The 24113-nt window shown below is 44.0% G+C and overlaps 2 protein-coding genes across 4 annotated transcripts; both read left to right on the top strand.

Annotated features, from left to right (window-relative positions):
• Positions 1–998: 998 nt before the first annotated feature.
• On the top strand, positions 999–6054 carry LOC120783957 (protein SOGA3; the record flags this gene model as incomplete). The annotated part of the gene is made up of 10 exons (XM_040117364.1): positions 999–1601; positions 1833–2057; positions 2168–2326; positions 3112–3183; positions 3563–3882; positions 4093–4252; positions 4710–4779; positions 4942–5488; positions 5674–5803; positions 5944–6054. Coding segments are annotated over 10 exons (2397 nt in total), but the record flags the coding sequence as incomplete, so codon positions are not given.
• A 1076-nt stretch (positions 6055–7130) lies between these two features.
• soga3a (SOGA family member 3a) lies at positions 7131–22461 on the top strand. 3 transcript variants are annotated; one of them, XM_040118346.1, is made up of 8 exons: positions 7131–7436; positions 7714–7828; positions 9452–9619; positions 14678–14980; positions 16969–17478; positions 17769–17848; positions 18129–19995; positions 21010–22461. In XM_040118346.1, exons 2-8 carry the CDS (start codon positions 7742–7744, stop codon positions 21244–21246), a joined length of 3252 nt encoding a protein of 1083 aa, XP_039974280.1. In that variant the 5' UTR covers positions 7131–7436; positions 7714–7741; the 3' UTR covers positions 21247–22461. The 3 variants fall into 3 exon arrangements, with proteins under 3 accessions (XP_039974280.1, XP_039974278.1, XP_039974279.1); XM_040118345.1 differs by lacking the exons at positions 7131–7436; positions 7714–7828 and adding exons at positions 8406–9097; positions 20892–20927 and having other exon boundaries at positions 21010–21126; XM_040118344.1 differs by lacking the exons at positions 7131–7436; positions 7714–7828 and adding an exon at positions 8383–9097.
• Positions 22462–24113: the final 1652 nt, after the last annotated feature.

The following is a 24113-nucleotide window of genomic DNA, read 5'->3' as shown; positions in this document are numbered from 1 at the left end:
CGAAGAGACAAAAAGAGAAATTGCATAAACTGTGCCACCTGTGCAGTAGGTAAAAGAAACGTTTTGTCCGTTGCTTCCGACACTTTTATGGCTCATCTCCCGTCCATTTAACTAATGAGTCACCGGGCTTGTTGGAAATGAGGAGCGAGATGATGGCTGACAGGAAACGGTCCCCGCAGCACTCTTTTAATCCTGGATCATATCAGGAGGCCGGATCATCCTTTGTCTCTTGCGGGTAGGTCGGGGATCAGATCAGAGGCCACTCGGAACCTGCTTTTTGTCAACGGAACAAGCAGCGCGGTTTAATTGGCTGGCTGCTGCTACAGGTTTAACAGCCAATGACATTGCCTTTGCTCTCTCTCTCTCTCCCTCTCGTCCATTGCCCTTTGGGCAGCGCACATGACACAAATGTGGATCGTCAAATTGCCCGAGCTGCAGCTGATCGCAAGCACATCTCTTCCGGCCGGGACTGGATGGCCGACTGCATCCCTGGTGGTCATGTACCTGTCTCTGGGCGCTTTCCGTAAAACAGTAGCCTAACTAGCCTCGTGTAAAAAAGCTCCATCTAACATGCATGGTGCGTCCTGATGTACCTGTTTTCTTTTCTTTTTTTCTTTTTGAAATAACCAGCTCATTCGCATTCTCTTCAGTATAGTCCAAGTAACAAACTTGGACTGTTTGGTCGACCTATAGAGGAGAGCTCTTTCTGATTGTTATTTCTTTTACAGCCTTTAGGTGTAAAGGCGCAGTTGTTTTCCAGCTACAGGGGATACTGGGGAAAGGGATGGATGTTGCTGAGGATGAGCTGAGCCTCTGACACAATGATGAACCCTTCCTCTGCCGACTCGCAGCGGCAGACAGACAATAGCAGCCGTAAACAGCAGCGCTCGTCATCTCCGGCCGGCCTCAAAGACAGCGGATATAAAGCTGCACAGAAGGGCAGCAGCTCGTCAAAGCTCATCACGTCAAAGCAGGGAGGAGGAGGAGGAGGGGGAGGAGGGGGAGGAGGGGGAGGGAGAAGCAGCCGAGGTCATTCTCCCGTTTCCACGGGCAGGGAGCGGCAGGCCGGAAGCGCTCCTGCCACCAGAGGCGCGGCTGCTGTCCAGGCTGCCGGTGCTGAAAGCCCGACAAGCAGGCCCCCGGCTGCGGCGGCGGCGGCGGCGGCAGACAGGGGCGGCAACCAAGCGCCAGAAGACTCCCCCCGCCTTGCCGCCGATGCCTCCTCGCCCTCCAGAGCAGATGCGAGCCGCGTCGTCTCCGACCAGCCCTGCGCATCCAAATCCCCCAAACTGAGGAGCAAAAATCCGAGAGGAGGGGAGGCCGTCGTGGCGACGAGCAGCAACAAGAAGAGCTCCAAAGGCTCGGTAGGCTGCGGACCCGGTTTCTGGAAGGAGGGATGCTTGCAATCCGAGCTAATACAGTTTCACTTGAATAAGAGCCTGGGGAAGAAAGGGACCAAGATGCAGGCGAAATCGACATCCCCGCCGGCCTCGGAGCCGGAGCTGTCCCCCGAGCCCGACAGTCCACAGCCAGCTCCACAGCCGGACCAGAGACTGCAAGACGAGATAGAGAAGCTGGAGGATGAAAACGAGGATCTAAAGGTACATTACGAGTAGGACAATTTGCTGATAGAATTTGTCCTTTTCAGCCCGCGAACTAGTCGCACCTGTTGTATTTGCATACAGGCGGTATAATGACCACTGCATAGAGCTTCGGGCTTTGTTTTGAAAAAGATGTTTTTAAAAGGCTCTGACCAGTTTTCCCTCTGTGGGCCTAGGTTGGATTTAATTCTTTCGTGACGCATTTTCATTTCTTCCTCCGTGCTTTGTTAGAATGAAATCGATGAGATGCGGGCAGAGATGGATGAGATGCGGGACACCTTCTATGAGGAGGACGCCTGCCAGCTGCAAGACATGCGCAGAGAGCTGGAGAGAGCCAACAAGAACTGTCGGATCCTCCAGTACCGACTTAAGAAGGCCGAAAGGAAGAGGCTCCGGTTCACAGAAAGTGGCCAGGTGGATGGAGAGCTGCTCAGAAGTCTGGAGCAGGACCTGAAGGTAAGTCCCTGGAGGGCTGAGCATCATTCTACTGTATTCTATATTCGTGATGAATAACAACTTCTGTCTCTCCTTCCGTCTCTTCTCTCCTGTCTCGGTCCCTCTCCCAGGTGGCGAAGGATGTGTCTGTGCGCCTGCACCATGAGCTGGAGAATGTGGAGGAGAAGAGGACAAAGACAGAGGAGGAGAATGAGAAGCTGAGGCAGCAGCTGATAGAAGTGGAGGTCACCAAGCAAGCCCTGCAGAATGAGCTGGAGAAAGCCAAAGAGGTGAGAGGCACGGGGCAGTATGTGCATTTGTTTGTTTTCCCTTCCTGTGCCTGTGTGCTTGGAAAAAAATGCACGGCAAATTGTTGTCTGAACCACACCAGCAGTTGGGATGAAGGTATTAGGAAGTGCCCTTTGAGTGTATCATCACTAGAAAAAGTGGGGAAAGATGCAAAATTCATAGTATACACACACATTACAGGACTTTCTAAACTGTGTTTTTTTAAAGGCACTGTAAAAATTAAGTCATTTTTGTAGATTATTGTTCGTGAATAAATACATCAAGACTAAAAATGATGAAAGTGGAATCCAGCCCATATACTGTATGTCCAGCTTGGTACAGTTCATTTAAGGAAAGGCTGACATGGTTGACTGAGTTAAAAAACAAAATGAAAATATCTCTCAAAGCCATAAATAAGCCTGGCCAATCAGTGTCCACAATTCCAGCAGAGTCCTGTTCACTGTCAGTGGAGCAGCTCCCACTGCCTAGAAGGACAGTAACATAACTGATTCATGTCTTAATTTCATTTTAAGGTTTGTGTTACACTCATTCTTACCCACCCACAAACTTTTGTGTTTTGTTTTTTACTTGAGGTCTATAAAACACACTTGTACTCATGATCTGAATTTGAATATTTTACCAGAAATGTTCTTGAGGGTTACTTAGAGCAGTCCTGTTTTTCCATTACTGAGCTTTCAGTCTTCCATAAATCTGGATGATATCACTCGCTTCAGTAAGAAAACACTGAGCTGCTGCTGCTGCTGATGTAACCACTGTTTCCCTGCAGCTTTCGCTGAAAAGAAAAGGAAGCAAGGACGGGCAGAAAGCAGAGAGAAAGACTCCACAGACTCCAGTCGAGGTGAGTCAGCATTTACATTTAGTTTATAAAATTACAAGGTACAAAAGAGATACTTAATTATAAAGTTGTTCCCAAATGCAATTTCCAAATTAAAACAAGATGTAATATGCAGAACAAAGCATCAGAGTCATCATTTTTAATGAGTGAAAGTAACATTAAGGAAGAACATGATCATCACTCTATTACAATATGTGCTGAGGCATGAAACATTTCCCAGGAATGTAGATTTTTAAGCACACTACCAAACTAATTAGAAATTAGATGAGAAAAAAGGGAATTTTACTATATTTTCTTCCATTTTGATTTTTTGCAAATAAATTTGCTGCTCAGAAGACTGTAACTAATCAGCAAATAAACAAACTCTCTTCCCTCTTCATAGGAAGAAAATGAGGATCTGAAATGCCAGCTAGCCTTCATCAAGGAGGAGGCCATCTTGATGAGAAAAAAAATGGCAAAGATTGACAAGGAAAAGGACCGACTGGAGCAGGAGCTGCAGAAGTACCGCTCCTTTTACGGGGACGTGGACAGCCCTCTGCCTAAAGGTGAAGCTGGGGGGCCTCCCACCACCCGTGAATCAGAGCTGAAGCTCCGCTTACGCCTAGTGGAGGAGGAAGCCAATATCCTGGGGAGGAAGATTGTGGAGCTGGAGGTGGAGAACAGGGGGCTGAAGGCTGAGCTGGACGACATGAGGGAGGACAGGTACTTTGCATTCAATCATCAGATTTTTGATGATTGAAACAGTTTCTGGCTGAAATGTCATCATAAGTGTTATGGAAAGGAAAAGCATTATATTCCAACATTAGAGAGAGTAAAATCCATAATTTGTGACAAAGAAAAAAAAGAAAGGAACATAGGTGGCTATAAACTAAACTTCACAGTTATCAATGCTTCTCTCCTCTCCTCACCTAGTCTGGCGGCAGCGGGAGTGGACGGCTCCGGCAGTGGAGGTCAGCAGTGCAGAGAGCAGGGCGAGGCCCTGTCAGAGCTGAGGCAGCAGCTTCAGCTGGTGGAAGATGAGGCAGAACTCCTTCGCAGGAATTTAGCAGATGTGGAAGAAGAGAACAAAAAGGTAGACAGTTTAGACTGCATTCAAAAAAAGGCCCGTTTTCCCCAACAGGTCCACTGCATTTGTATCGCAAAATCCAAAGACTAAACGACTGCACATACAGTAACTGCTTCATAAAATATGCTTTGTATAGGAATAGTCTGCTTCAGTTTCTCAGTCTGGGACTGCTATCTATTTTGCCGTTTGAAAAAGACCCGAAATAATATATGACATATGCTCTCCTATGTTACTAGGCAACACAATGCTGCTCTAATTTCAGAGGTGTAAGATGTAATTTTTATAAGTGTCTCCTCTTTTTTGTGTATCTGTTGCTATTATTGGTATCATCATCGACTTTGAGGCCTTTTATGAAAGCTAGCTCTAATCTAAGCCTTATACATAAAAAAATATTCAAGTGTGTGAACTATTCATGCACACAGCTCTAAACACACACAGGAATAACATTCAGTTTTATCTTTAGGTGACGAGTGAACTCAATAAACTAAAGTACAAGGCCGGATCCCATGAAGCTGGGTCGAGACATGGAGGAGGTTCGTTTGTTTTTCATTTTCTCTGTCTTTCAGTATGTCATTGTTGCAGGACCTTAATATGTCAGATGGAAAATGTGTTTCATAAAGCCTCCAAGAGCTGCACATGGAAGTCTCATTTACAGAAGTGTTCCACTTTTCATTGTTACCTTGGTTCAACCCCAGGAGGAGCTGACCCTGCTAAAGTGGAGGCCCTCCAGGAGGAGCTGAAAGCAGCACGTCTGCAGATCAATGAACTGAGCGGCAAAGTTATGCAGCTGCAGTACGAGAACCGTGTGCTGCTCTCCAACATGCAGCGCTACGACCTGGCCTCCCACCTGGGCATCCGTGGCAGCCCGCGGGACAGTGACGCAGAGAGTGACGGAGGACGGGACGACGACACCCCCTCGGCCTCAGCTTCCTCCCCTCGCCTCCTCCCGCCCCACCGCAAGCGTGAGGGCCCTATTGGAGGGGAGAGTGACCCCGATGAGGTGAGGAACATCCGCTGCCTCACCCCGACACGCTCCCTTTACTCACCTGTGGACAGCCGTTTTTTATCCAGAAGCCTGAAGGACCGGCAGCAGATGATAGACATCCGCATAGAGGCGGAGAGGCTGGGTCGGACCATCGACAGGCTCATCGCTGACACCAGCACTATCATCGCTGAGGCCCGAGTATACGTCTCTAATGGAGAACTGTTTGCCAGGCTGGAAGAGGATGAAGATGGTGGCAGGTAATAGAGAGATATAAAAACAAAAAAACAACTCACCCTTCTTTGTAATTACAATATGTCAAGCGATCAGTTGTAGTGCACTGGACTCTTCCTGTTTTGTGAAAACGTTGCACTCCAATTGGCATTATTTTTAGAAGGACTCCATCATTAATTCAGTCCAAACTTTCTTTATCTCTGCTCCACAGGATCAGAGAGCATGAGCTGCTGTATCGTATCAACGCCCAGATGAAAGCCTTCAGGAAGGAGTTGCAGAGCTTCATAGACCGGCTGGATGTGCCCAAGCAGGAGGATAAACAGGCAGAGGAGCCACTGTCTGTAAGCTGATGCAAAAACATGAATGAATTCTGCACGACATTAATGACTGTAGTTTTTGTGCTGTCTAATTTGCACTTATCTAACTGGTCAATCTTCTCCTCACTCCCTCTCCCCCCCTTTTAATTGTGTCATCCATCAAGATGTTTCAGCCCATTATTTTGCTGATCCTCATTCTTGTTCTGTTTTCCTCACTCTCTTATGCCACCATTTTTAAATTGGTATTCCTTTTCACCCTCTTCTTTGTTCTGTAAAGCACAAATCAAATCAAATTTTGTACATTTTCATTTCTTTTTTACTTATTCATTCGTTTCAATACTATTATGTTCAACACATCACATGTCACAAGGTCACTCAAGGTACAGGACATTATCATTTTCCACGTATGACCCAAGCCACTCATGTACTCGGACGCTTTCAACATTTATTGGGGAGCAAACGCCTTGGAGCAACAGTGGAGTGTTAGGTGAGTATGTCGTTAAACTGTTCCAGTCTCAAAGGCCCTACACACTCACATAGGTGTTTTCCCGAATTGTGCCTGATTAGATACTTCTCGGGACTGTGTGGGTGTGTACAAACTGTGCTCGATTGACATCGGTCTCACTTTCCTGTTAGTTTACACTATTTTCACTCTTATTAGTAAATGGAGATGGGTGGCATTATGTAACTGCCTGATTGCCTCAGTCCAATTGCAACCTGAGCGGATGTCTGATGAGCCACAATAACTGAAAACACCTTTGTGGGTGGGCAGGGCCTTTAACTTAATTTAAAAATGTCGTGGAGACACTGTACCACTTTAAGTGCTACGGATCTATCATTTTGCTAACAGGTACAAATATCTTCTCATCTGCACCATATTTTCATTTCAGTTTATCCAGTGAAGTTTTGAATGGGCCTGTAAAGCCCAAAGGTCAAGGGATTTTCTTTACCCACACAACCAAATGACAGCAGCAGTAAACAGGTCTTTGAGCAGTACATTGTAAATAATGAAGTTTGTGTTGTTGCTGTTAGGGCAACGTACACACACTCAAGCACCCACACTCAGTAATAACACTCATACACTCAAACATGAGGCATATGTCTCTTGCAAGTTCTTCTCAGGCAACCATGCTGTCTGAATCCTGATAAAATGTGAATATGTAACAAATCATCCAGATGTCCAGGGGCAATATGATAGGAGCATTGGCATTTTACCCAGATGTGGATTTTGGTTATTTGACATTCATAAGTGCGTAAAATTGCCCTTGGGTGGGTCTGAAAAAAATCAAGCCAAAAATGTGCTGATGGTGGATCAGTTGAACCAGCGGACCTGACCACCAGGACGGAGGCGGAACCGGTCCGCTTCATTCATCCCACCGGTGGGATGTTTTACGTCACATATTAGGGCCAGCTGTGGAGAGAGGGAGAGAAGGAGACAGACACGAAGAGGGAAAGGGAGAGAGGGGGATTTTATTACCGTTAATGAAAGCATCATTTCTGCTGTAGGCTGGCGCTCTCCAGTTGTTTTTTAACTAAGCCACCGCATTCCAGTCCAGACTTCGTTTCAGCTACTTTGCTGGCCGACATGTGGGCTCCCCGCGGCTGTTTTTGAAGGGGGGCATTCATTGCAACATTCAGGATCACATTAGAAAAAGAGGTAAGGGTCTGTAATGCGGCCAGACAGCACGTGCTTCGTCGTTTTTTTCTGTCGCTCGAGCGGAACATGTGACACAAACTGACACCAGAAAACCGTGAAAGTCGCACGTTTCTTGTGGAAAGCTAACTCCTGCGTTACTATTAGGCCACTTAGCCCGTAGTTACTGTGTAGCATGGCGTTAGACGGGCCAATGTAGAACCCGACTGGCTAGCAACACGTGTTATCTCTCTAATCAAGATGAATAAAATCCCACCCCTCGTCGCTTTTCTCGTGATAGTCATCCCCCTCTCACGCCAAGATAGCGGATGAGAAATGGCAGGAGGCTGCGAGTCCTCCCGCTCCGGATGAGAAGAGAGGAAGGGTTACGCGAACGACCTCTTCTCACGGGCAAGGTAAGGCACCCGCCGCGTAATTTGCGAGGCGCGCTGTCGTTTGGTGGAAACCATCGCTGCGCACGGGTCTGCTGCCTCAAAACCGAGAGACGGTTGGCAGCCCGCTGTGTTTGACCGTCCACTTTTTTTACCACGGCGCAGTGCGCGAATCGATCTGTTGCCGTGGCTACAGCGCAAGGTGGCAGCCTGCGACGCAATCAAAGCGATCCGCTGTTGATCGACGGATGCTGCGCCGCTGCCTTTTTCCAGACGCCGTCCGGCCATCTGGCTTCAGGGAAAATAAAGTCACGGTTACTGGGGGGGAGTAAAAATACTCCGCTCTGACTCCGTGATATTTTTGGGAACTTCTCGCGTCAGAGAGTCACTGGGTGTCCGTGTCTTCGCCAGCCCTGGATTGTCGCCTACGACGACTCTGCGGGGGGTAGAGACGCGACACGGGCTGCGTCCGGACATTTTCCATGTAAACATGGAGCAGGAAAGAAGCGGCGCGGCGCGGCGCGGCGGCGGGGAGGACACCGCGGGGGACTTTTGCACAGGAATGACGGCTTGACCCTGTCTCCGTGAAGATATGGACGGGACCAGAGCGTCCAGTTCCGTCGCCTGTCTGAGCACCGCGGTGGCTGCCGTCCTTCGTGCCGTTTTGTGGCCGACAGGCGATTCGGCCGGATTTGGATAACTGGCGTTTTCATTATGCCCCCGGTCACCAACTGGAAATCTGCTGGCATCGAAAGTATGCTGAACCGTATCAAACATTATTTCAAATACTGCGGAAATGGAAACTTACAAAAAGCAGCTTCTAATAATTTATCTAACTAAGATGTTTTTAATGATTTATTTTGATGCGCTCGAGAAATGTGGAGCGCGTTTATGAACGGCTCCGGGCCGCATGGTGGGGGCGGTGCTGGCGGGGGATACGTCCCGTCTCAGGGATGGGAGTTTGTGCCCTGCTCCGGGATGGATAGGGCAGACAGAGGCAGAGGGAAGACCCGCAGTCCGCTGAGAAGGATCTCCTCTCCGCCCACTGTCTTCAGTCAGATCTGTGAGACCCAGCTCGGTGCTTCGCCGGTCGGAGGGGAAGGTGGACCAGGGACACAGCTTGAGATCCTCAGGGGACAAATGTGGCCGGGTCCCGAACCCCAGCAGCAGCATAAAACACAACACACGCGGCTCAAAAAGAAATTTGAGGATTTGAAAAAGCGACATGTACAGGAAAGGGAGGAGTGGGTGCGCGAGAAGGAGTCATTGTTGAGAGAAGTGGCTGACATACAAGTAACTGCAACTATTTACTGCCTATGTGAAAGATATATATATCTATATATGGCATGTGTGTATGTTTTTGTGTACAAATTATGTTGTATTCACAGTGAATTTATTGTGCTTTGAGGTACTCCATAATAATTTTGCAGAATATTCCCCAGGGCTTAAAATGTAAACTTTGATAATTTGATACTACAGTCTAAACATCAATTTTATTTCAACTATTGATTCCTTCTTAGTTCCTCAGTGATTGTTTTAGCTACATAGTTAGAAGTGTTATTCCGTAACTTCTGTTTTGCGAAAGTGGACACAGTTCATCTGGCACATTTGGTTGACGAGACTGCTGCCAACTGTGTTTCCATGCAGGGAGGGGAGAACAGGAGGATTCTGCTGGACCTGAAAACGGTTTTGGAGGAAGTGCAGGCGGAGGTGAAGAAAGAGGAGGAGAAGAGAAGTGAGCTCCAGCTGCAGTACACCCGAGACAGATGTGCCTGGGAGCTGGAGAAGGCCGAGCTCAAATGCAGGATTGCACAGGTGGGCGAGGGATGATGAAGACGATGAAGATGTCTGGGTGGGATTTTGGGGGCGTGGGACTGTTTTCAAAAGCACCTGCTAACAAATAAGTCAGATTCAGTGTTTTAGATGTGTTTGTTTGTGTGACTGTGTGAGAGAGAGTTGGTAGAGCAATGTTTGCATTACTTTATGTATAGTTGTGTGTGTCTGCAGGTTCATGCACAGTATGAGTTCAGTTATTCAAAAACAAAGTAAGAGAAATTTAACTATCCTACTGTATTGCACATAGAAGATCTTTTATTTTGTAGAGTTTCCGTATAGTTTCTTGTGTATCACATTTGTTTATTTTCTCAAGTCTGTGCATGTCTGGCCTTCACTTTGGGGTAAATTGGGCTCGCCATGTTTGCCACCCACATGGCAGGGCGATAAGTCACCCTGGCATCCATCCAACTCAAGCCTCAGCTTAGACAAAAGATTTGCACTGAGGACACAAACTCAGTTATCCCCACTCAGCCAGACATAGACACCCAGCAGGTCTCTTAACTGCTTTCTCTCAACAGATGAAATGTTAACCTATTGTTACAAAGGACAGCTACTGTTAAGTGTTTCTTGAAAAGGGGAGAAAATACAGAGTCCAGTTTGCATACCAGTGCCATGCTGTATCAGGCGTTGCAAAGATCACTTGAAGGACCATGCATAGTTGTTCTTCAAAGCAATGTGGCTTTTCGGGATTTAGCATTTTTCTCTGGTTATATCAGAAGATGGATTTATTTGGTTGGGCTAAAGTAGGAAAGTCTAATCGGACTTGTTCACTCTTTATTGATTTTAAAAAAAACAACAACTTTTGTTTCTGTGAAATTTTATCAGAGTTGGATATCTGTGTGTGCTGACTTTGTGATGTTTCTTTGATGTTGTGGCGACAGTGTCTCTACTCGCCAGTTGAACCCCATATGATTCATATCACAGACTTAAAACTGGTCACGCATTCACCCATCACAAACAGCTCTCCTTTTGTTCGTCCTCTGAAGCTACTTCAAAAATCAAACCATTCACTGACTGAAGTGATGAAGCTCAGAAATTCTGTAACGTGGTGGTTTAAATGCCATAATACCATTCCCTCTGTGTGAGTAGATGGCACAATGTTACTGTTTGGCTCTACTTTTTGTCCTGCTGGCTCTGTGTCTTCTCACAGTGTGGTTGACAGAGAGCCTTTAAAACCAGACTTACTGTTCTGCTTTGTGTTTGAAAAGCCCAGTAAGGCAGCGCGAGAAGAGACTTGATCTACTGCAGGAGGTTATACCATGATGCCACATACATACACTGATGTTTCCATGAAGGTGCTGATGTACATGTGAGGCATCTGCGTTAGAAGCAGTTGAGGTATGTCTCACTTCTGAGAGCTTTGCCACTCTGGAGAATCAGGGAGATCAGGATGATTTATTTGGAACAGGAGAGATGTCTCATTGTCTCTCTTTTCTATATATATTGTATTTGCAAAGTGCTTGTGGTAGTCTGTTTGTTTACATGTGTGTGTGAATATTCAAAGTGTACAGTAATTTTGAATGGAACATACACACACATTCACACACACAAATCACTAACAAACACTCCTCTGTATTGATTGCACAAACAGACCAAAGGAAATGACTTGGAGTGAAGCCATGCTGGGCCGCATTGTAAAAGTTTTTTTGTCCTGATGCCACATCCTTCCACAGTTTATACTTCTTCGGTACATGTTTACCAAGTGCTAATATAAGGCTACTCACAAGGTTCAAAATACATCAAGTCAAGTTTTCTGAAATCATTTGCAGCTCTGTAATCAAAGGGCTAATTTACGGACTCTACAGATTTCAAAGGGATGTGAGGTAGTGGGGATGGGATTCAGAACAATTTTGTCTGTTTGTTCTAGAAAGTAGCTTACATGTAATTTCGCTGTTGATCTTAGACTAGATTGCTGAAGTCATACTTTTTAAAATGCATGAAATATTAATTGCTGAACAAATCAGTTGTAGGCAGCAATTCAGAGGTCTGGAACCAGGATAAAAAATACACAAGAATACATGCAGATCAGTTCAGAGCGTTCAGCAGAGCAAAATGGGTGTAACTTCATGTCACTTCGAAGTGAAATGTGAAAAAAATTGAACATGGGTGACAACTCAGTGAAACCAACATTTTCCCATGTTGGTTTCACTGTACCAGTGCAGAGGAGAACAGACAGAGTGAAAACTGAGGGTGTTGAAGAGGTAGAAGGTAATTGTAAGGGCAGTTTGAATGCTAACGCCGACCACACTGATGACAATCCAGAATAGTACTGAGTTGAAAAGTAATGGTAGAATTAGCATGTATGCCTGATAAGAGCCCTCGATCCAATCATCTGAAAGCCTCACACAGTCACAGGGCTACACTGAACTTTTCCTTGAAGTTTTCTATAATAAACTTTTAAGTATTCCGCTGTTATTTCTTTAAGTAGTTCATTATTGAACTTTGAACAGAACCTTTGAACACAGTAGCAGCACACAGTCAAAGTTGGGGACAGAAAACTGTAGAGGATTATCCAAGCAGCCAAGTGTATACACGCCTGATGTCACTGAATCTGTGGTGGAAGTTAAAAGAAATGGTGGGTACTTAAGGACCTGGGTCCATTAAGTTGGAATTTTGAGGTCATTTTCATTGGAACTGTAAGTGAAATGGCATTTGCTTGTCTTCCTTATGAAGTCATCATTATCTCTTCTTAACCAAAAGACTGCTAAACTGCTACATAATTTGTAAATGAAATTTCATGTATAAAATTTCCACGTTTTACATATTTTTACAATTTTTTTTTTTTAGATGAGGCTAGAACTTAGTTTACATCCATTTGTTGTTCATTTGATTCTTCCAGAAACTGAAGCTGTGTAGCCACAAACAGTATAGCAGAATCATTGCATAATTTTAAATTGGTCTTGGTTGATACTGTATGTCATACATTTGCTGTACCAGAGATTATGGGTTCTAATCCCAAATGAGTTAAATAAGCGTCAACATAGCTGCATTTCGTCAACAGTTGCATGCTTGTTTATTCTGGAGATTATAATTACACATTTTTCTCCACAGTAGGCTATGGCTGTGAATGGTAACTACTGTATGCTATCTCCACGTCCTTTTTGGACACAGCTACCACCAAATACCAAGAGAGCATCCAACGTCCCAGGCAGAGGTCTTAGTCCGGATATTTCCAGGCATATTTCTCTGCATGCCACTGATTTATGAAGCTGCTGGCAGCTAAGGAGATGTCTCACTCTGCCTTAGCAGCCAACTCCCCCTCCTCCCCTTACCTCGTCTCTCCACCTCCCATAGGAATGTGACATTGTACAAGGCTGTCTGTCTGCTATTTATAGCGGGTCACCGTGGTGACACAGTTACCTTTATATACCCTGTGCCATAGGGTGACAGACAGGGTGGTCAAGAGTAGCTGGAGATGGCTCCCTGGGACTGATTTTTAAGTTGTGTCTGCGTGCATGAGTGTGATTTCCCTGAGCTGGCTGTGATGCTCTTAACCTGTGCCCCTGTTTGCATGTTCAGTTCCTCCAGGACTTCCTTTTTAAGAAGATGGTTGGTCTTTGATGTCCTAATCAATGAGAAACAGTCTTCATCTCTTCTATTTTGACTCCAACCATCTCTTTTTTGCACTTTCACTATTTATTTACATTTGGATGTTTAAATAGACTGTCTACAGCACCCATCATCATCCATCTGTAATTTTGGAGAACTTTGAGAAGAGCCACAGGCAGACAGAAAGGGTTGACTTGTTTTTCTAAACCATAATTTCTTGACCCCAGGCCGCAGGCAGAAATAGCCCCATGACCGAGGCTTGTAAGAAGGCTTTGGTCGATGTCTGTGACTGAACACTGAAATAACACACTCAGGCATGCTTGTATGCATTCTCTCCCTCTTTCTAACACACACTGCACACACACACACTGACGCTCAAGCATATATGCACAAGCACAGGCGTTGTCTTGGGCTCTTTCCAGGTCCAAAGCCACAATGTTTTCCCCATTTTTACAAGCAACAGAAATGCAAATATGTACCACAGAATTTACAGATCTATGTACTAAAACACACCCTTAGTCTTAAGTACTTTAAAAGAGGATATTCTCTAGATCAGAGAATTTCCTTGGTAAAGGACATTTCGGATTAGTTCTCCTAATACCATTATCTTATCTAGAGGTTACAAGGACTTCTTTGACGTTCTCAAATTCAGTCAGTTTTTAAGCTCTTTTTTTGACATTGAACTCTGGAGTCTGAATAAGTAGTGACTAAATCGGAGTTTCATAGTTTTGAAACATTTGTTTTAATTCTAAATAAAGTGATGACTTGTTTTTGGCTGAAAGTTTTGGCCTAACACAGTGGAATTCCAAGGGGAAATGCCCAGGGCATTGAATAGGGGCACTCAGTAATATTGTCAGTAAAACAAAAATGTCCAATTGAACCTAAAAGAACTGGCATTTTTGTAATGTCACTGTTGACAGGAATTATAGATTTGGCCTCACTCACATGTTCAGAGAGCCTCTTTGTATTATTCTGTGCCTCTCTAAAAACTGGTACACTAGAGTATCGTTTGCCTGAGGTCACATGCCTCTTCTGCAGACATATTTTGCTGTGCTTGAATCTGCCATATCCTGCACTGTATCCTGTGTTAGTGAAGTACCATAGAAAAGGGACTCGACCTCTGAACCAATGAACTCAGTGTGTGAGTTCTTACAGGATATTTTAATCTTTCAGTCTTGTCTCTTTTCTCCCTCTTCCCTTCTCTGAACCCACTCACACTCGTCCCCATGGTGCATTATTTCCTCACTTCCTCCACCTTCTCTTCCTGCCACTCCTTCATTCTCTTAATTCCACTTTCAACTACGTCTCTCACTCCTGCCTTGCTTGTCTTGTCATCTGCTCTCATCCTCTTTTTCTCCAACTGAAATCCATCCTTTATCATCACTGACTTTTTCCGCCACTGTCTTTCCCACTCTTTCCCTTCCCTGCTCCCTTTTTTCTCGTCCTCTGTGCTCTCTGCTCTTACTGTCTGTTTTTTTTTCTCTTCAGTTGGAGGCTAGAGAGGGTACTGGGTTGGTGAGTGGAGGGGTCCAGTCAGCAGCAGGTCCTGGCTGTGTGGCGTCACACAGCATTCAAGAACAACATAGTGAGACTCCAACTCTCCTCTGGGAGAAGGAAGAGCAGCGAAAGCTCCTGGCAGACACACACTCAACGGCCATGGACCTGCGCTATCGCCTTGAGCACAACGAGAGGGACTGGATAAGGGAAAAAGCCGAGCTGCTGGAGAGGTTTGACGTAGAGAGGAGGGAGTGGGAGAGCCAGTTGAAAGATATGCAGAGGAAAATAGAAGAGGTAAGATGCTCTGACTGTGTGGTTGAATGACAGTATATCTGAATTTTTATCAAAGTGTAATCATTTGGTTTGTAAGTTCGATTTGGTAGAAGTAAAGCACAGGAATGACTGTATATAAAGAAAAAGCCCCAAAAGTATGTAATACCAATTCTGAACTTATAAAACTTTCTCCATGTTTTTTGGTCCTATGCATATTTAATTGTTCATCATTCACAGGACGTTTTCCTGATTTTTCTACGACACATGGCATCCTGTGCATTAAGCTGCCTAAAGTGTGTTTCAATTCCCCTCCTACACATTCAGTGTTCACCATCAACACTGTCAAAACAATACCCCGATCAGTGCAGCTGCAGAGTATGAGGAAAGGAAGGAGAGGAGGAAGGAGGGCAAGGGTTATGCTGTCTCTGACCTCTGGGTACTGAGACCGATGCATTGATTAGGAAAATCTGTGACCTGGAGTGGTGTAGAAAGGGAAGCTGGCATGCAGCAGAAAGATTTATGAGTCAAAATACCAAATCTGAAAAGTTTATTCACTGTACACAAATTTTTGTGGTTAATAGAAAATGCGTTCATACAGTATGGCGCCCCCTTGTTTATGCTCTTTCTAAAGAAAGGTTAACATCTTCAGGGAAGTCTTGAACTTTTGATGATCACTAAATATTAGATCTCATTTAGTTTTTAGAATGGATTTTCAATTTAGCATGGGTAGAATCGTAGTAATTGTAGTAGGGTTCATATGAGAAATTAGACACTATTAGAGAATTATTAAAAAATGCCAAGTCTCTCAAATGTGATAATTTGCCGGTGTATTATAGTGAATCTTCTTGTCTTACATGACAGTACATATTTTGGGGGTTTTTTGGGGGGAACTTTTTATGGAAATTTTGACATTTTATAGACCAAACAATAAACCTATTCATTGACCAAGCATTTAGCAGATTTATTTATAATGTAAATAAATGTTAGTTTCAGGTCTAATGAGAACTTTTTCAGCTAGCTGGGTTAAAATGGGGGATAAACTATAAAAGGATTAGACAGGGAGGTAATTCAGAGCAAATTAGTTAGCCTGAGAGAAAGGGACAAAGGTAAAGAAAGAGACAGTTTAGCATGGGTGGTGACAAAGCCCAAGACTACCAGCAGATTAAAATCTGACATGCCCAGGAGAGCAGATTAGCGTTTTTAATGAGGGAAGCCATACACAAGTGGTTGTAGAGAGTGCGAAGGCACTGAAACAATTTGCTATGAAAAGAACATGTGGCTCTCATTTTCCCCTTAGAGACCAGAAAATGAGAGAGGGAAACAGCAGAAGAATAAAGCAGGCTATAAGGCAGAAGTCCCATCTAGACATAGCGTGATGGGAAGGGAGCCCATTCAACATGAAACAGTTACTATTTTGAGATTCCATGGTAGCAGGCCAGAGGTTATCCAATTTTATGTGAAACAATTCTTCGAATGTTTTTTTAAATCCTCTTTGGTCTAAATATGTTCAAAAAATGTGTTGCTAAACAAATTTTGTTGCTAAATATCCCATATTAGTTTGTTACTATGCAGGAATAGTAGATGCAGTATTGTACTGTATTGTACTGTTAGTATATATTATGCCTTTTACATTCTTTATATTGTCTGAGCTTTTCATGCTTGACTCATATAATTCCTCTCATTCCAAGCATTCAGTGAAAGTGAACACATTACTCTGACTTAAGTGCACCTTTGTGATGTAATAGGTTATATAATAATATCATTGGATAAATGTCACAGTTTGAGTATAAAAAACAGGAGTTTTTGTTAATATTTGTAGTATTTTACTGATAAAATTATTGATTTTATTTAATGTAATATTACTTTTGATCAATTAATCCAAAATATAATCTTCAAATTCAACTTTAAAGGACACATTTAAAAAACAAAGAGAAGTGTTTGCTTCATTCAACATAAGACTGCTGTAGTAGCTGAAAAAAATTACCTCTATTTCTTCTTCCTATTTCTAGCTGTACTGTGAAGTGAGAGCCAAGCGAGAGGGGACCGGACTGGACAGTGGGAGGCAGGACGACGATGATGTTGTGCAAAGGCTCAGCATGCGTTCAACCAGCACAGGCTCCAGTCTGCTTAGTGACATCTCCCGCTCTGAGCCGCTCAGCAGTAGCAGTCAATCAGAACCCAACAGACAACCCCCATTACCTGGCTATGGTCACAACAGAAACATCAGTGGTGGTGGTTGTGCAGACAGCATCTGTGAATGTAATGTTAAACCTCAGCTGGTGGATGAATTGAGATCCAGAGGCACTTGGCAGCAAGACTCTGTTGATGATAGCAAGGACGCTGTGGATACAATGGAGCTGGATGCTATATTTCGTGGAGCTCCTGGATGTGGAATGCTGCAGAAAAAAGCCTCTAAAGGGATTGAAAACAATGTCCATACTGGTCCACGAGAAAGTCCTGTTTGGGCAGAGCTGAGTTATGGCAGCGGCAAGAAGATGAACACCTCTGCTCTCAATGCTGTAAGTATTTCAAACAGTTTTCCTATTTGCCAAAAGCACCCGTGTGCCTGTGGTTATTGTTGTTTTCTTTGTTTCTTTGCTCTTCTGTCAAATACTTGTTGTTTTGATCATTGGTGTTCATATACTGTCTCCTTTATACCTGTCTTCATTAGTCCTTGGTTGCTTTGAATAGAGAATCCTCTTGATCGACCCTTTCTTTTGGACAGTTCTTCAGCAATACACAGTATCCAGCATGTCTCCTTGTATCTCTGTCTTCTCCTCGTATCTCTGTCTTCTCCTCTGTGTCTCAGGCTCTGAAGGAGATAGCCCGTGTAAGCGAGGAGCTTTGTAGCTACCAGGATGAGATCAGAAAGAAGAGCGGAGATAAGAGGTAAATAAATCCCCATTGCTATGTTAACTTTCTGGCACCAACATAGAACTATGATAATCACTACCTGCTGAGTCTTGATGTGTGTATTCACATAATCCCAATGCCATGTTTGTTTCAGTGTTGTAAGTGAATAATAAATCACATTTTAGAATGTGTCTCTGGCAAAATAGTTAACAATAAAATTCGTTACAAATAAGATGCAAATATTACATAGATTGATTTGGAAAATTGTAATTGAAGTGATTGTAGTAAATGTATTTTACTGTTTAATTCCCTTCAGGAATCGAACTGAATCCCTGTGCCTAACTGAGGAGAGGGAAATGCTGTTTGGCCATGATACAAGCCAACTGGTGGATGAACCTCCCTGTGACTTCAGCCAGATCTACAATGACCTCCGGGCCTTTGAAAGGGAAAACTGGATCACCTTGTCACCAGATAACCCCTGGCAGGCGAACAGAGCTCCCAGTGAGACCCTGAGAACAAGTGCCGCTGATCCAGACAGCTACAGAGACACACAGACAAGCCCTGGAATACTCCCTGAGACGGATACAGCTGCTCCACCCATCCCTCCTCGCACCTCCTCCTGGAATCTGAGCACACCTACCCATCCTGACACAGAACTCCACATCCCAGAATCCCCTATGACGACAGTGAGGAAGTGCCATAGCCCCTGTGTTCTAGTGGACAGAAAGTGCAGCAGCCCATCCATTGTCAGGAAGTTTGAGGCTATGCTACAAGAAAATGAGGGCAAAGTTTTTGTAGACGGTGTGGGAGCGTCGTGCTCTGTACCTGCTAACTCTAACTGTAATATGGGCTGCTGCCACAACCGCTGGTCCTGCGATTCAAGCAAGCTCAGTAGCAGTAAGTTGTCTGCATATGGGACAGTACAGAAAAGCTTCTCTGAAGTCAACATAGTGAGTGCTGAGAAAGTCTCAGAGTACAGCCCAGGTGTCGGTAACTTAAAAAACCCTGAGCCGCAAATGCCTCCCCTCATCAAAGAATTACCTGCAGATTTGCTGTTGTCCTCCCAGGAAATGCCACCTGCCAGCCCCAACCTCCAGGGCCCTAAAAGAAACATAAAGCTGGAACAAAAAACAGCTGAGTTCAACAGAACTTTGTTTCAAGCTGAGATGGGGCGTGGTGTAGAGGAACAAGACAGTTTTACTGTAACAGATGCCTCCCATCTTGGCTGCCAACCGGTCCTTAAAGCATCAGATGAGGTTTTACCTCCCAGGGAGACTAAATTTCAGTCACATTGTACTGATGTCACCACTGGCATTATGGGTTTGCATCCTGAAGTCACATTATCTCTCTCCACTTTGGATTCCACAATTCAGAGTCCCGAGGTCCAACCAAGGCAAATGAGATGTGGTCAGGAAGGTCAAGAGGTCAGAAGGAAGCAAGAAATCCCTTATGACCTTCCACCTGAACAGCCCCAGGTCGGACTCAGGGAGGCCACCACAAAAACCTTTCAGAGTCCTGCTCACCATTCTGAGGTCAAGCACAAAGTTAGAACAGCGAGCAGTCCTTCCATGAAAACACAACAAAGAGCAGCCACAGAGGCTCTCTTTTCTGAGCCCGTCTTGCCTGCAAATAGCCAGCCAGGTCAGACTGTGGAGGGTTCCAGCTCTACCAATGAGAATCCACATGGAGCAAAGCCTCAGCCAGCCAGAGTGGGCGTCTCGCTCCAGCAACCGCCTGCAGAGAACAAACAAAGACAGATGACACAGCCAGGGCACCAGGCACAGCCAAGGCATGTGTCTTTACCTCCTTCCCAGTCTGACTTCTCCAGACATGGGCCTCGAATGATGAATGACCATCCGTGGAAGCCCCTCACTCTAGCAGCGTACCCACGACCTGAGGGCTCCAGGTCCAACTACGGGGCAGTGGAAAGGATTCTGAAGAATTATGAGAGCGCAGCTCGGGCTCAACAAAGCCAAAAAAGCGAGACGGCTTCAAGTCCTAACCTTAGTGTTAGGCAGGAGGAGAACGTCACAGAACTGGACATGCTGGACATGGACCCTCTGCCCTTACCCCATACTCTGAGGCACACACAGACTTCACACACCTCACAGACACACACCACTCATGCACAGCTCACTAGCCACACTGCCATGGGCGTGAAAGAGATACAGCTTATAGTGCAGGTGGGTAGAGTCTGAGGTTCAGTCAGTATTTCACACTTGCCCCTCAGCAGGTGTGCTATTCACTGTACAGATATTAACATTTAGAGGCATTTCAGTTGAAATGAAATATGTCAGTCTGCATTTTGTTCTGATTAAAATAAATCTAAGTCAGACTGTATTTCCAAAGCCAGTTAGACTGGTGGACCTGGACAAACTTGCATATTTCGTTCCGTTCCATTCCACTCTGAAATACTGAGCAATTGTCCTTGACAGAGGCCAGCTCTGTGGGGAATGTTGTTTATTTCTGGTATGTGCGAAGAGACAGAAGCAGGCCAAAGCCTCCATTATAATCTGGGCATCTGGGCCATTCCATTGCTTAAAGGCTCCTAACAAGAGGAACTGGTGGTGTGGCATATAAAATTTAATCTTGGCAGGAGGTCTACCACCCTCACCAACTTGTCTTTTATATTTCAGTCTTTCCATGGGGCCTCGTAGTGGAAGTGATTTTCTGGCCTTTGTGTTGTAATTACAGAACTATCTACAAGAAGCTGCTGACTAAATGCCCTTGGCAGACCACGGAAATGAGAAAGCTGCAGCGATTACACTGCTTTAAAGTCACGCAAACGTTAAAGAAATTGTGGGAGCGATTATCAAGCCACTTTTATTTGACCTCATGAAAAGAATGTAATTAGAGGCACCAATTTAGTTTAGCCTCAACCAGGGAGCACTGCAAAATAAAATGTGATGATTCTGAAGTACTGGTAAGTGGCTGAAGAACTGTAGCACGTGTAAGGTATTTCAGTTTAGATGCTTTCCTCTTGACCAATAGGACTGGGATCTACTTGTGTGACCTTTGCACATGAGCGTGCTGGATTTATTAGTGTTCCTGTTTGAAATATGCCTATTGTCTTCCCTAGGGTCAAGAAGACTACAGATGGAACACGTGACAAAATGTAAAGTATCTGTGTGTGTAAATTTGATCGTTGACAGGATGGTGTTATAATCCTAAATGTTAATTCATTTGTTTCTCCACAGGAAAATGAGGAGTCTTCTGTCTCCTCTCTATCCGTCCAGAAGAACTTCTCGAGGCCTTCCCGTCCTGCCAACCGACGCCTCCCCTCCCGATGGGCCAGCCACTCCCCCACTTCTTCCTCCTCCACCTCTTCAACTCCCTCCAACACCCCCGTCGTGCCGCCATCCTTGCCCCTCCAGAAACACACTTCTTCTTTTACCTACTCACACGGCTTTCACATAGAGACTGTCATCATTTGATCTCGCCTCACTGTGCGTTTGAACCAACCAGAAGCCTTCAGTGGTAACCTCCGAACTTTCCCTTTCTCTTTTTCATCATCACTGTTGTACATACCAAACCCAGACTGCTTCTCCATGCCTAGAGACTCAGAAGTGCTTTAGTTGTGAGTTCATCAACTCACCTTTAGAATGTATATGGCATCCAGTGGAGCCTAACTGACCAAGGATGGCATTTAAAGGATCTGAAGCAGTTTGAGTTATTCACCAGTATGCTCCTAATTAACCTGCCAGGCATCAAGCATAGCCTCAGAGGACAGTCGCAACACCACTTTCCAAAGGAACAGTCACATCCTATGTGTCATTCATTCATGCCAACCATCTGAATGGATATCTTATGCTCAGGTCTGGATTCCAGCCTTGACTAGTGTAGCCTTGCAGATTTACCAACAACAGACCTGTCACTACTCCTTCTGTTCTATATAAAGTATTTACACATTTAAAAGTGAAGATAGCTCATATTCAAATGATCTACAAACTTTCAGCCAAATAAAATCCAGAATGATGTATTTAATATGTACTATTTTGTATTTTCTGTGCAACATGTTTTGTGTGTTTTTTGCACAAAATATGATGTTACATACACAATATGCAGCATCATGTTGGTTTCTGAGATAAAGGCAGTGGAGAAGATTTCCCCCACCATCACTCTCTGTTTGCTGAATAAAGCAGTGTTGGTTTTCTGCCTTCTTGAATAGTACCTACAGTAGATGCTTGGACTGTACCTTGCCTGTGTAACTCACTTGCCTGTCTAACAACATTTTACTTTATGCTCATGATTGGCTTTACATTCTTCATGATTAAGTAAAAACAACATTCATCAACAGATAGATTAAATTGTGAGTTCTGTTTTTATAACTTTGTACCAAAGGCTGGTTTCTTTATATACATTTTCCTGATTTGAAAATTAAATGCATTGTTTGTAATGGCATTTATGTTGCCTGTCCACCCATTGCTGATGTTTTCCAATCAAAATGTACGTTAAACATCTTTCATGGGAGTCTGCTTCTGTGCATAACATAAGTAATGATGCTTATAAAAAATACTGAAAAGCCTTTTTTTCTACTTTTAGTAATCCTGAATGGTCACATATCAGGACACTCAGCTGAGTAGTATAGTTTTTTTTGGGTCAAAAGAAATCATATCATGGTGAATCATATCATGATGAAGGTGATGCCTTTGCTGTTCTTTTTGTGTAATAAACATAAGAACGTAACCATTTCGCTTCTCTTTTCCCCTCACGAACTAAAGTATCTATATTTGTTTTATATTCACAGTACAGTGTATGTTGGTTGGTCACGCAGTGCAGCTTTGACTGACTTGTTTATCGAATAATTGCACTTCTAAAAATCATTTCTAGGCAGCTTAAACCCATTTGTAAAGTGTGACTGTGAAAGCACTATTGCAACAGAACACATGATAACACATGAAAAGTTAAGTGGTCCAGCAAACCCTTTTAGTCTTCTTTAATCTGTATGTTGTATTTCCAGTTCACAATCTACAAGCTAAGCCAACCTTGCCACTGCAGTGTCCATGCACTGGTGCAGACTTCTTCAATTCTTTGCCTGCAGGAGGAGCAATAATTTAATAAGTTTTGAAGATCAGTCAGACATTGCACATAAATATTTCTGAGTCTGCACGAAGAGGAGTCCTTGACGAATGTTTAGCTAAAAAAGATGAAGCACCAGAACCAAACAACTGCCTGGCTCCTTCAATCTTGTTGGCTGACATCCCTGGTGACACTTGGATCTCTTCCTCTGAGTGATGACGCCAGCAGAAGAACCTTCCAGCTGTATGATAGTGTGAATGTGTACAGTATGTATGTATTCTTCCAATGTTTTATGCTTTCATTTCTGGGTGGTTATGTCGGAAGGTGTAATGAGCACCATTTCACTTCTTCATGTTTCTGTTTGCCTGTCTACAACATGAAAATATCTACATTATTTTATAACTTTATGGGACTGTTTGGTAAAATGAATCAGTTTTGTACTATTACAAACACACATGCTGTCAAAATTATTGCCACCCCTGAATTTTAAATACAGAATTTAGAATATCTTCAGAAAAAAATGCAAATGAACCTATTTTGTATAATTAAAATATTTTTTAAAAAATGTCCAAGGTTAATGAACAAAAGAAAATTAAAAAACAAACAAAACTCTCATAATAGTGAAATAAAACAAACACAAAATGTACTATAGACACAATTATTGGCAGCCTTCACTAATATTTGGTTGCAGAACCTTTGGCAACAATTACAGCCTCTAAATGTTTCTTGTAGCCATCTTGAAGCTTCTTGCAGCTGTCTGCTGCTAGTTTCTGCCACTCTTCCATTGCTATGTGTTCAAGCTCTTTTTAGTGTGCAGGAGTCCTTTTTGCAATGGCAGATTTCAGCTCTCTTTAAAGGTTTTCAATGGGATTTAGGTCAGGACTCAATGCTGGCCAGTTTTTAAAAAAGTCCATCTTTTCCTCTTCAACAGTTCTTTTCTGCTGCTGGATGTGTGCTGTGGATCGTTGTCCTGCTGAGAGACCCAAGACCTTCACCTCAAATCTAGTTTTCTGACACTGGGTAACACATTTTGCTCTAAAATGCCTCAGTAATCTTCGGATTTCATCATTCTTTTGATACATTCAGTGCCTCAAGTACCAGAGGCAGCAAAGCAGCCCCACAGTATGATACAACCTCCACCATGTTTTACTGTAGGTAGGGTGATCTTCTCCTTTTGGGTTTCATTTCGTCGCCTATAAACAAATTGATGTGCTGCATTCCCAAAGAGCTCCACTTTGGTTTCATCTTTCCACAGGACATTATCCCAGAAAGACTGTGGCTT

This window comes from Xiphias gladius, chromosome 22 (assembly GCF_016859285.1).
Source record: "Xiphias gladius isolate SHS-SW01 ecotype Sanya breed wild chromosome 22, ASM1685928v1, whole genome shotgun sequence".
NCBI classification, from domain to species: Eukaryota; Metazoa; Chordata; class Actinopteri; order Istiophoriformes; family Xiphiidae; genus Xiphias; species Xiphias gladius.
The sequence above is the reverse complement of the archived record's forward strand: the minus strand, read 5'-3'. Positions and strand labels throughout refer to the sequence as shown.